Source organism: Pinus tabuliformis, chromosome X (genome assembly GCF_031772625.1).
Source record: "Pinus tabuliformis cultivar Carrire ecotype Pingquan chromosome X, CPIR1, whole genome shotgun sequence".
NCBI lineage: Eukaryota > Viridiplantae > Streptophyta > Pinopsida > Pinales > Pinaceae > Pinus > Pinus tabuliformis.
The window spans coordinates 119059949-119072943 of record NC_142308.1 but is presented as its reverse complement, the minus strand read 5'-3'; the positions used below and the strand labels follow the sequence as shown (position 1 = coordinate 119072943).

Sequence of the window (12995 nt, the reverse complement as noted above, 5' to 3'; positions counted from 1 at the left end):
AATTCACTTATAATACTAGAAATCATTAACTTTTGGAAAACACAAAGGTAACCCATATAATTATGAAAATGGAGGCTAATGAAAGATTATATGGCTATGGAGTTGCGACATGTGAGTGAAATCGTGGCGATAAAGGTGAAAGTGGATGATGTTTTGAAGATATTTTGGAGACTCTACACTTTAATTTCTGCATGACCAAAAAAATACCTTCAAACTAGTATGAAATTGTTACAATTTGCAAAATAAAGATTTACACAAATTGATAGGTATAACCTGTGTGATTCATGCTACGGGGTTAATCGTTTTCATTCCATTTTCTTTTTTGGTTTCAGTAAATGTTTGTTGCGGGTTTGTTTCTAATGTGCAAGTCACTTCTTAGATATGGCTATTTGTTTGAGTTACTAGCAAACTTGCTAATGTTTTCTCAACAAATGGTAGCCAAAGACCAATTGATCAAAATCCAATTCTAAGTTGGATTACTTTTGTCTTCTTTTAAAAAGATAAAAAAACAATGATTTTGCTTGTTTGACCAATGGATCTATTAACTATTTAGAATCCACGAATCCATGATGTTTTGTAGTATGTACCATCATATATATTACTATGAAACGAGTAAAACACTCTTTTTTTAAATTTAATGTATTTTTCATGTTATCTTAGTTAACTTCTATGTTTTTCCCAGACTCTAAGTCAACCCTTACTCATTTCATTGTAGTTGGGCTGCTCTTTGAATTGAATCTGGTAACTTGAGTTGAACTTGGTTTTATATTTTGGCGCTTAGGATTTTTTCAACAAGAATTGGCATCCATGTTTTGCATAAATTTTATGATTCCAATTTCTTTTCAAAGTATCCATCTGTAGCAGATTGACCTAAAATGTTTAAACATTAACAAATGGACCAATTCAACTCACTTTAAGTGGAAATGCTTCCCTAGATTGGGTAGGAATTTTGTTGGAAGTATACGTCAACATGATTGATGCGAACTTTAATTGTGGAAATTTGGCCTTAGGCTTTTGGCCCCATTTGAAGATGACTTAGATCATTGGAATTTTCAAAAAATGAGTGGATGAGAGCGGAAATTTGCCTTACTGGAAATAAATAGACTTTGTTGAAAAGTTGAGTTTGCACTTTTTTTAATTCACTCTAAATTGGAATTCATGAGAACAACTATTGTATTTTCTTGGGCTATATGCCCCTTTCTTTTTTTAGTGGTTACGATTGAGGAAATAAAAGGAAGGGGGCTCTGTAAAAAAGTGACTTTGCCTATAGAATATTTTATTTGGGTTCCAAGAAGATTTGGATTGAATATTTCTAAGATGATCTATAGAGAATCCAAATTCTATTTTCACATCAAACTTTACAAAAGAGAGATGTGGTCCTCCATAAATTCCATGATTTGTTGGTTAACATTTTTAAAGAAGGTGAAAACATTTACAAGTATTTCAAACCCTAAAAATGCATTTATAAACTTAGATTAATTTGATCTATTTATATTTCAATTTCAATTTTTGTTTTATAATGGACATTGATAAAGTATTGTGATTTATGCATGTTTTTTAGACCATTTTTTAGTATATTTGCAGAGTTAGTTACATGATTCTTTAATATTGACATTTATACTACAATAACTCTTATTTTGTAGGTGGCTTGATAGAAAAAGAGACAAAAATATAAAATGTTTTTCTTTTAAAACAATTGTTAGTGAATTTTTCAACTAATCTTACCAAAACAATGCTAAAATATATAGTCAAATATATATTTTATCTTTAAATATAATAATATATATTAAATTATATAGAGCATAACATAAATCATATTCATTAATCTACTTTTGATTTGAGAAATATAAAAATCAAAAACACAAAAAAAATTTAGGTAAAGAGTAATGCAACTTGCAATCCAGTAGAGATTAATGTAAAATCATTAATCATCCAACCCAGTAGAGATTAATGTAAAATCATTAAGCGATTACTAGCCCAAAGGGAAGGGACTAATAATTACGCTATAAGGTGTTCCCCTTTGAAAAGAACTTTCCTGGAGGCTACCTGTCATCACTCTGAGTAATTAGATTATGTGTTAGATGATTAGAGGATTGTCAATTGTTAGATTACGCAAAGGTAGTTGGGTGGTTGCAACTGTTTATTATGATGCTCATGCAGTTAAAGATAGTTATGGCGATTAAGCCCCTTCTGGAGCATTTCATTTACAAAAATGTTTGACCTGTCGTCAGGGTGAGGGAGGTAGATAACGTGTTTCAAATTGCAGATTTGGGATGCGCAAGGAAGTAGAATTTTGGGGGCTTCAACAATGAAGCTAGCATTTAGAGCCTTGTTTCGGATGCAGAGACCACTTCGACAACTGCCAACAGAACAAGCAGTAGAATACCAAGGGGCAAGGCATGAGGAAGAGAGATCTGGGCATCCTTATGTTGGCGGCCTTGACCATATTTTTCTCTTTGCAACATGAAGGAGATTTTACTTTCAGAGAAGCATGGATTCATCTAGCTAATGATTATCCATTCAAGCATGAAGCTGAGCGGCTTCCTCCTCCACTAATAGAAGATCTCAATGGTGATGGTTGGAGTGAAATTCTTGTTGCAACTCATGATGCAAAAATACAAGTATTGGAGCCTCATGTAAAGGGAATGAATGAAGGATTCACTGAAGCACGCCTAATTTCAGAGGTATCTTTGCTGCCAAAAAGAGTTCGTATTGCAGCAGGAAGACGGGTTGTATCAATGGAAACTGGTTTTGTTGATCGGGTGCATAAACAAGGAGAAATAAGAAAACAGATCTTGGTTCTAGTCATAACAGGTTGGCCGATAATGTGCTTTGACCACAACCTCAAGAAACTATGGGAGGCTGATGTGAAGGACGAATTTCCAGATGGTTCTCTTCACAGAGAGATAACAATTTCTATCAGTAACTATACATTGAAGCATGGAGATGTGGGGCTAGTAATTGTGGGGGGAAGGATGGAAATACAACCACATCTTTACCTGGATCCATTTGAAGAAGCATTGGATTCTGAAAAGAATGCAGACCGTCATCGAAGAAGTGCAGAGGAGAAAGAGTCTTCTGAGGATTTGAGCACTAAAGGTAGAGAGAAACTAAGGCACTTTTCCTATTATACCTTTGCTGGACGTTCTGGCATACAACAATGAAAGCATATGAGTGAGGATCTACCACACCATGTACCTAATTCATCACAACTGATTCCACAACACAACTACAAGCTTGATGCTCATGCATTGAACGATCGACATCCTAGAGAGGTAGAATGCAGGGAGTTCCGAGAATCCATTCTAGGAGTTATGCCACATCGTTGGGATAGAAGGGAGGATACTCTACTTGAGCTGGCACATTTCAGAAAGCACAAAAGGAAATCCCTGAAGAAGATGCCTGGAAAGAGATCATCATCTACAGTTCACAAACCAGAGGACAAACATGTTTTTGGGAAGGATACAATGAAAAAAATTACCAGTGCTATTGACAAGGTAGCAGAGTATGCTACATCTGGAAAAACAAAGAAGAATAGTCTTTATGTACCCATAATAACAAATTATACTCATCTCTGGTGGATTCCTAATGTAATTGTAGCACATCAAAAGGAGGGAATATAAGCTATTCATCTAGCCTCTGGGCGGTTAGTCTGTAAGCTTCATCTACAAGAGGGTGGCCTGCATGCTGATATAAATGGAGATGGAGTGCTAGAACATGTTCAGGTTGTTGGAGGAAGTGGTACTGAATAGACTGTAGCAACTGGAACAATGGAAGTACTAAAACCTTGTTGGGTTGTAGCTACTTCTGGAGTTCTAGTGCGAGAGAAACTTTTTAATGCCTCTATCTACAGGCATGGCCCATTTGGTGTATCACATGGCCCATTTGGTGTATCGCGAGCTTTTGGTCGCACTTTTGATGCTGCTCCTCTAGAGGTAGCAACGCCTATCCTGATTCCCAGGAATGATGGACACAAGCATCAGAAAAGGAAGCCATGGTGATGTAATATTCCTGACAAGATGAGGAGAGGTTACTTCTTATTTTCCAGGCATTCATGGCCAGGGTGAAATCCGAAGATGGAAACTACTAATTGGTGCTACCTGGTCAAATTTTCCTTCACCTGTGGGTATTGTTGAAGAAAAGGTTATCCTCACTTTAGAACCTTTTCCACTGCATGTTCATGGAACCCATAAAGTGATTCTGGTTGCAGGAGAACATGAGGCAGTTATTATTTCCCCAGATGGTAGTCATCTCACGTCAATCTTCTTGCCATCTCCACCTACCCACCCCATAATATATGGTGATTTTTCAAATGATGGCTTGAATGACCTGATTCTAGTAACTTCTGATGGAATTTATGGATTTGTGCAAACCTAACAACCTGGTGCCCTCTTCTTCAGTTCCCTGGTTGGTTGTTTGATAGTTGTCATGGTTGTTATACTCATCTCTCAACATTTTAACTCGACAAACTCAAAACCAAGGCCCTTTGAAAGAAATAGCACTGACCCAAGGTAATATGTGTACTGTGAGCATATTTTGGATGAAGCAGAATCTTTTGTTCTTTGATAGAAAACAACAAACCCTTATTATGGTTGTGCATGTAACATGTTGAGTGATACATGCATTTATGAGTAAGGATTATGGCAAAAAGAATTTTGCTCGTGTAAGTTGTTAGTGGTTGAAGTTCTGTGAGTCTTTAAAATGTTGTAATTGTGTTGTAAGAGTTGCCAATGTGGATAAGTACAAAATATATAAAGTGGTTTTTACAAAGTGAAAAAAAAACTGGTATGAATACTCTTCTCGCAGTTGACATCGTGAGAGTAGTGCAATTAACTTTCATTCGCCATGGCATGAACGTGCCAGAGTTCCAGGTTTACTTCACTGATCTCCCGTCAAATGATTTTAATACCATTGTTTCGGATGTTCCCTCCACTCAAAGGCGCAGATGGAGTAACAACAACAACACCCCATGAAGATTACGCTGCGGCAACTAGATCTTACTTCGTGTCTGCAGTGGGGGATCGTATGGTTAGGTGGTTATTTTTTTTTGACAATTCAATTATTGTTAAATTTAATTGGTTTTATTTCTCTAAAATATTTATATTGATTTGTAGCATCATTATATTTGTTTTTTTAGATATATATTTTTATAACATGCAATTTTAGCATTCACAATCTTGCAAGAAGAATTGGTATTCAATACTACTCGATCATGGAGGCTATTATTTGTTCACTTTTTCCAGATGAAAAACAAGTGTTTGATACCACTGGATTGTCATGGAAGGATCATGGATGCCAATATTTGTTCACTTTTTGCACAAGAAAAACAAGTACTCAGTACTTGTTTTTGAAAATTGATCAGTACTCAGTACAAGAGAATTGTTGGTGAATCAGATTCGACTCTCTCAAACAAATATAGGGACAACCATGGCGATCAATGCTCAGGTTTTAGTTGCGTAGACCAGCTCTCTGTTCAGAACATGATAGTGTCCATGTATACATAAAACTTTTGTGGTTGCAACATTCCGAACTGCATGTTTGCTTCTACAACAGAGAATGTTTGAGTCTGCATCTGCAAGCTTGTTTTTTAGAAGGAAGGTTTCTGAATGGCAGACAACTTGAGGACTATGAGGATTCTACCATGAAGAGGAGCAGCCTAAGGAGGCATGAAGAACCATGAATTGGAGGAATTGAAGAGCAAAGTTTAAGAGCTGGACACTAGAAGAGCTAGAGATGTTGAACAAAATTCAAGACCCAAATAGGGTTTCTTTTGTCGTAACTAAGCTAAAGATAGAGTAGAGAGATGACAAGAAAACATGAGACATGGAAAAAAATGGTAAGATGAAGAAGCTCTTATATGTTTATTACCAGTACAATTACATCTGCAGGAGCATGAAGGTTGTTAAAATTGTGATATAGCTCTATTAACTTCTCTATTTATATAGATTGGATATCGATTAAATATAACTTATTTTAACAACTTGAACTCTTTTATTTTAACAACTTGAACTCTTTTATAGAAGAGGCTTAATGTGTGGTGCTATAAAAAACCAATTTCTTTATCCAAACATTTCTCCAAACCTAAAATTTCTTTTTAAATAAAATAATTTATATTTATAATTTAGATATTCAATTAAATTGCATAACATATCAGAGCTTCTTTCTTCATGCTACTCTTTCTTATGCTACTTCCTTACTTCCTTACAGCATTTCCATTACAACACGTGGTGCAATTGCTAGTTTTAAAATATCATAGTATCACATTGCTCAATAGACTCTCTCAATCAATCAGCATCGAGTAACATATTTTAATAAAAAAAAAAATTTAAACCCAGAAAGATACAGGAAGCAGGTTTAAAAGGGGGTTTCCAAAAATGCACTTGCCACTGCAGATGATGGACCTGCTTCAATTAGAATTTTTGCACAGCTACTTCATTGTCCTCATGTCAATCTCCGTCCCATTCCATGAAATTCAATCATGGCATCTACCTAAAGCTTCCTCTACCACGGAACCAGAAAGAAGATATGACAAAACAACTCGACCCAATGATTGAAAGACAAGATGCTGAAACGGACCAAATTCATTGGTCCTTTTTCGTACTGCATAATTCCAACTTTTCTGTACAGTCTTCTCCAATTTATGTGATTCACAACGTAGATATCAAAACCAGATTCCGTTTACATCTTTTTACATATATGGCAAACTCCAGAACCATATTATAGGAAACTCCAAAAAACAAATCTGGCCTGAGAGTTAAGATGACAAATTATCAGTGAAAACATTCCATCTTTAATATCTATTACAGAAATCAACTTTTTAAAGACTCGGACGATTACACAGAATTGGGGATGCATACTGAACGGAACAGAGAAGCCAATGAAGCAAATTCAATCAGGGAGGGACGATCATGACGATCTGTTTTAGGGCATCCATCTGACGGAGAGGAAGGCAAGTGGACACATCAATACTCCTCCTTCCTCCATTTTCATCTTTCCCGCGGATCAACGATATGATTCCTATTCTAAGATATGGAGGCTGCACATTCAACGGCTTCCCCCACCCATGCTCTATTTCGTAGACGCCGAATTTCGGAGAGCCCGCTACAGCGGCACTGTAACGGCAAACTCCAAGTGTTTCAACAAGATTTGAAATAACAGCAGATTGATTAGAGTAAACCCAGTCTAACAGATTATTTAGCTGCATCTCCATGGTGCAGGAATTTATCAGTTCTTGAACGAGAGAAGCAGCGAAACAGACATCTTGCTCCAAGAGCTGCTTGGCACTAGTCCGAGCCAAGCCCACGCATAGGCAATTCCCAAAATACGTTGGGGGTAACGGTGGTCTTACTCTGCCTCTGAAGTCGGCAGCAACTGAAATATCAACGGGCTCATTCTGTGGGACCTCTCGAGCTTTGGTTAAGCATCTCCAACAATGTGCGATGACTGCCACAAAGGAACTTGAAGCCTGCACTCTTTCTTTCAACTTTCGAACCATTTCTTCGGTGAATCGAAAAGTACACAATTCGACATCTGTTTCATCTTTCACTCCTCTCATCGGAGCACTGCTCTCATTTACGTTCTCCGTTGTGGCATTGTCAGTACTCACTTTGATTTCTGAATGATTCATGGGAAGTGGATCATCTCGCACAAACTTGAAAATCTGCGCTTCCTTGATACAATATTCAGTCACAACTTCTTCAGCTCTCCAAGAAACGTTGGGCAGTGCACAAAGATTCTCGTCACGTTTGAAGATCTCTCGCATGTGTTCAGGCTTATTGGAAACTGGAAGCGCTCTGCTACATTCCGCCCAGCACTTCATGAAATGCCAAAAGGAACTCCCGTCTGCAATAACATGATGAAAATTGGTTCCGATGCAAATTCCCCCTCCCAGAAAAGCTGTGACCTGTTATGCAACATCAGAAACCTATCATTACTTTTCATCATTGCAAAAGAAATTGGCAGATATCCCCAATATTATTTTCTTCTGAAATCTTGTAGAAGGCGATAATACATTTACCCTGAAACTTAAAAAATTTGTAGACTTCCTATAGGTATGCCAGATTTGAATATCTTTCTAACGAACTTTTCATTCCCCTTTTGGGTCAAAGACATACTTTTCATTAACCTATAATGCACATTCAATAATGCTAATTTCAGAGAAATCTCTGTTCCACCTGTATTTTCCATACCTGAATCGAGAGAAGCGGCCCGTCATAAGTTCCATTCTCCGACGTATCACGATCATGGCTCCGGACAAGTTCCTTGAAGAAACTTTTGTGCCGAAACTCTTCTTTTACCAATTCCTCGAATGCCATACCGATGGATGCTTCCACGAATTCCACTCCGCCATCGTTGCAGTCAATTTCCGGCCGACCAGATTCTTCTCCCTTAATGTCGAGTCGACCAGCGAATGGATAAAATTCTACCAGTACTAACGACAGGCTCCTCTTAAGATTCTTAGCTATGGTACTAAAATCCATCTCCTGCTCATCTATTTTATAGAACATAACCCTCTGATTCTTAATAGAAATAAAAAACACATCGAGGCTGGAGAGGAACATCCGATGCTTTAATGTAGGAATGGCCGGTACCACGGATGAAACTCGCAACAGTTTTACATTTTCTTGCTCTCCTGCCATGTATCTCAGAAAACCCGGAGGATTATATGTATTAAAGTCCAAGGAAGTCTCAATTTTGTAATATAACAGTAGAGTCAGAGCTTATACACGGTTTCAACCAGAGCCAAGCTTTTCTTCCAACCCAAGCTTTTCTTCCAGAGAATACATATAAATAAATGCAAGGTTGGGCAATAGAAGCATAAATGCTCAAATTCACGAAAGTCCTCAGAGACAGAAAGCATTGGAGCTAGTAATAAAAATGTATAATGAATGCGATTAGTTCAACGGGAATCGATCCCTGGACGGAGGAACGGAAACAAGAAAGTAAAGGTGGGTTCTTCTATGCCCACTGATGTAGATGCTGTGCGATATTTCCATTTTAAAATTCATATGGCTATGGCTCTGGCAGGGTATGTATCTGTAATTGGTTAGGGTCAGATTCGTATGTATATTTGTAATTTGTTGCGGTCATATTTCTTTCGAATTTTACTTAGGTGTTTTGTATTACAAAAATAATTCCTTTAATGATGTTAAAGCTGGGGTTGATTAATGTTATTTTAATAAAAATGGTTTATTAAATATTTGAAAGATAAGATACTATTACTATTATTTTTCAAGTTGATATTTAAATAAGTGTTCCAATTTTGTTCAGTTAAAAGTTCAAGAAAATTGGGAATGCTTTTAAAAAAATTATATTTAATTGTAAGTATTTAGTTAGAGTTTGAAGCAATTTTAGTAAGTTTTTTGTTTTTGTTTTTTAGGTTATTTAATTTCTTTTAATACATTAAAGCTCATAACTATATTTTTAATGGGAAAGGTTTGCTTTGATGAGGATATAATAGGGTGTATAGATTATACTTTATAAATTGTGTATTTTTTTTTTTTTGTAAGCTAAGGCGATACTCTGTTTTTTCATTACTGAAATTAAAAGATATTACATAGTTGGACAGGTCTCAACCCGCCCTTAAGGGAAACCGGGTTTTTTAACCATCTGAAGTTTTTCAAAGCCATCCAAAAACAGTATATTATCAGCCTATCTACCCACGCTAAATATCCTTCTATTCTTACTATAGGTAAACTGTTTTCCTTCTGAATCATTATCATCTACAAAACCAAAAAACAAAATAACAGTCTATATAAAAACCTCCTAGCATCAGCTGCATCTTCTACTGATTCGGTGCATCTGTCTTTGGTTCTTTCTCGACCTTGACGCCCATTCCACCCGCTTGAAGCATCTGCAGGATATCATCCATCTTTCTGTCTTGCATAAGGAGAATAACTTGAATATTCTTCAATTCCCTTTTCATGGTTGGAATGCCCTGAACCAATTCAGCCATTTCTAGAGCCACCTGCTCCATAGCTTTGGCCAATAACCGCTTCATGCCCCAATAAACATGTAAAGACTGTTTATACAAGGACATTCGTCCTCTCGTATGGCCCGGATCAGGGAGGAACTGCTCCCAATCCTCCATTTCAGGATCTGAGATCTCCTGCATAGCTTCTTCCTCCAAATGCTCTATAATCCTTCTGATATTTGGATTGGTAGCTTGGGCATATGCTTCTTCTGCTTCCTGTAATTTCCTCCTCATGTCTTTCTTGCCTCTCTTTCTACCTCTTACCTCACTAGCTGCTGCCTCCTCAAATTCAAAACGCACATTCCTATTCCCTCGGCCGCCTCGTCCTCCAGGCCTCCCTCTCCCTCTTTGGTTAGCGCTTCCTCGCGCTCCTCTACCCCGTCTGCGTCTATCCACCTCCACTTCGTCGTCGTCTTCCTGATCCTCATACTCCTCCTCGCGGTCCCCCTTTTCCATCTCGTGGACCTTCCCCGTACCCGCTTTTCCGTGCATTGCGCATTGAGGCTCCTCGTCTGCAATATAATTGCGAATATCAAACTCTTCCTCCGAGTCATCCTGGATAGTAAGATATATCCTCTGCAGAGCTTCTTCGACCATGCTCTTTCCTTTCTCCGCTGGAGTTGCTGCCTTGCTCCTCGTCCACCTTCCTACTCCCCTGTCCTGGTGCTCTGCCATCTTCCAGTCCTTCTTCTGTTGCAATTTCTCTCTACACTTCCTCGCTCTGCTTTGCTTCTCTTCTGAAGTCTCCTTTTGCTTTGGTCGATTGCATGCAAGCCCTATATTATCGCTATGCTGCCACCTTGCCTTCTTGAAGCTTCTCTGCAGCCTGTCATCGTCATTAATACCCATTCTACATTCTCTTCCATGATGGAAAACGCTGGCTGACGCTCTGACGTTGCCACCGCTTCTCCTCGGTACCTTGCCCGATTTCCCCCTTGGAATGCTCATCCTTCCCGTGGGTTGATTGCTGTCAGCCTTCATGACTTTAATCCCATAATCTTGATCCTGCAAACACTTTGATCGAACATTTATTACTCTGTCCTTCCCCCTCCTTACCATAATCCGGAGGCGCCTAATTATTCCTTCCCTGTGCGGTCGCGTCATCATGATCCTGACTTAATAGATTTTTTAACTCATTCCACCTTGGATCATCCTGTAATGATATCCAGCTGCCATCTACGCTCCTATTCGATCCTCCGCTTCCCCAATTAGCCAATAGATCAGCTACACGGTTTCCATTTCGCAGTACATGGTTTATTGTAGTATACTCGATCCTACTCAGCATCGCCTCAATATCCTGTAGGATCCCTGCTGTCCGCCAACTCTTCGATACATGTTCCCAGCTCTTCCCATCCCTTAATTTCTTCAACATATCAATCGTGATTTGTGAGTCGCCTTCGATTTCTAGATTCATATACCCGTTCCTAACTGCTATCCGGAGTCCGTGGTGCACTGCCCACAATTCCGCTTCGTTGTTCGTCATTTCCCCTCCCCCTTCAGCATAAACCCACCGCGTGTTTCCGCTGCTATCTCTGAAAATACCTCCGAAGCCTGCTTGTCCCGGGTTACCCTTTGAGGCCCCGTCGAAGTTTAATTTAACCCGTCGCTCACCAGGTAACCTATAATGATTGGGGCTTGGCATTCCATTTCTAATCTTCCGCTCCGCATGAGGATAAATCATCTGAAATTCCATATTCAATTTGGAGACTATTCTCTGCTCCTCCGGGTTCAATCTCCAATCCTCTTCCTCCCACACTTCTGATAAAACCGTTTCTTTAATCGAACTACAGATTTCATCCCAAATTCTCGACTCTTGCCAACTATTATCCCTAAAGATTCATCGATTTCGCTCTTTCCAGATCGCCCATATTACAAAACCAGCCGCTAAGTTCCATATTCTCCTTACAATTTTGCTTTGGAAATTCCCTTTTCCCCACTGAAATAGAGTATTCCTGATGCTGTCGGGATCCCTTTTTGTCATACCAAAGAGCACTGTAATTTCTTCCCATAGGCTCTTAGTATATATACATTTATTCAATAGATGCTCCTGAGTTTCTATTTCCTTAATACAGAGACTACACCTTGATGGCCCAATCATTCCTCTTTTCTGCATATTATCCCAAGTTAGGATCCTTCCTCTGCATACCATCCATACGAAGCATGTTACTTTTGGCCACCATTTTCCTTCCCAAATCGTTTTCCATCCTATTGGTTCCTCCTCTCTTTCCTCTTTCGTTGCCCAGTAATAGGCTTCTTTTACTGTGAACATGCCCTTCGTCGCTTTACCCCATCTAAGGATATCCTTACCTTCTCGAACCTTGATTTTCCTTGATTCTATTTCTCTGTTATACACTTGCCAAGCCTCCTGACCTATGTTATCAGCCCATTCCTCCGGTCTTTTCCAAGCTCTCCATATATCGTTTAATTCGCCTCTTTTCCAATAGTCCCTTACATATTTCAATCCTGCTCTTTGCGCTTTTTCTTGAACTTCATGAAGAGTTTGAAGCCTATCCAAAGTGCCCCACTGTTGCCAGCTTTCCTCCCAAAATCTTGCCGAGTTTCCTTCACGGATTTCCCAGAAGGCAAAGTTCCTAACTATATCCCTATTTCTACTTGCAAAATCCCAGATCTGTGAACCTCTTGGTGTTTCCTCTATTCTTAAGCGCCCTTCAGTGGTGTCAGGCATGCCATAGTTTTGGTACCATCTTCTTTTCCACACATCAGATCCTCCCTGGACCCATCTCCACCATAATTTCGCCCCTAGAGTCTTGTTTACAATTTCAGGGTCTCGTACTCCCAGGCCCCCTTCCTCTTTCCTCTTAATTACATTCTTCCATGAAACCAAAGTCCATTTCTTCTGCTACTTGGGACCGCCCCATAAAAATTTTCCAAGTATTTCTCGCATTTTTGCAAAAACTCCTTTGGGAGCAGCCATAATAGACAGGTGGTATACGGGGATAGATAACAAGACCGATTTTAATAGGACAATTCGACTTGCTATATTCAACAATCTAAATGACCA

The 12995-nt window shown here is 38.8% G+C and overlaps 2 protein-coding genes and 1 pseudogene across 2 annotated transcripts; 1 reads left to right on the top strand and 2 right to left on the bottom strand.

The window, feature by feature from the left end:
• The first annotated feature begins 2393 nt into the window (after positions 1-2393).
• Positions 2394-4515, top strand: LOC149138723 (uncharacterized; annotated as a pseudogene).
• Positions 4516-6892: 2377 nt separating this feature from the next.
• LOC149138722 (hydroxycinnamoyltransferase-like) lies at positions 6893-8639 on the bottom strand. The gene is made up of 2 exons (XM_089450476.1): positions 8190-8639; positions 6893-7903 (listed from the first exon to the last, which is right to left on the bottom strand). The coding sequence occupies exons 1-2, from the start codon at positions 8637-8639 to the stop codon at positions 6893-6895; spliced, it is 1461 nt and encodes a 486-aa protein (XP_089306602.1).
• Positions 8640-11810: 3171 nt separating this feature from the next.
• LOC149138721 (uncharacterized) lies at positions 11811-12659 on the bottom strand. Its single transcript, XM_089450475.1, has one exon. The coding sequence runs from the start codon at positions 12657-12659 to the stop codon at positions 11811-11813; it is 849 nt and encodes a 282-aa protein (XP_089306601.1).
• Positions 12660-12995: the final 336 nt, after the last annotated feature.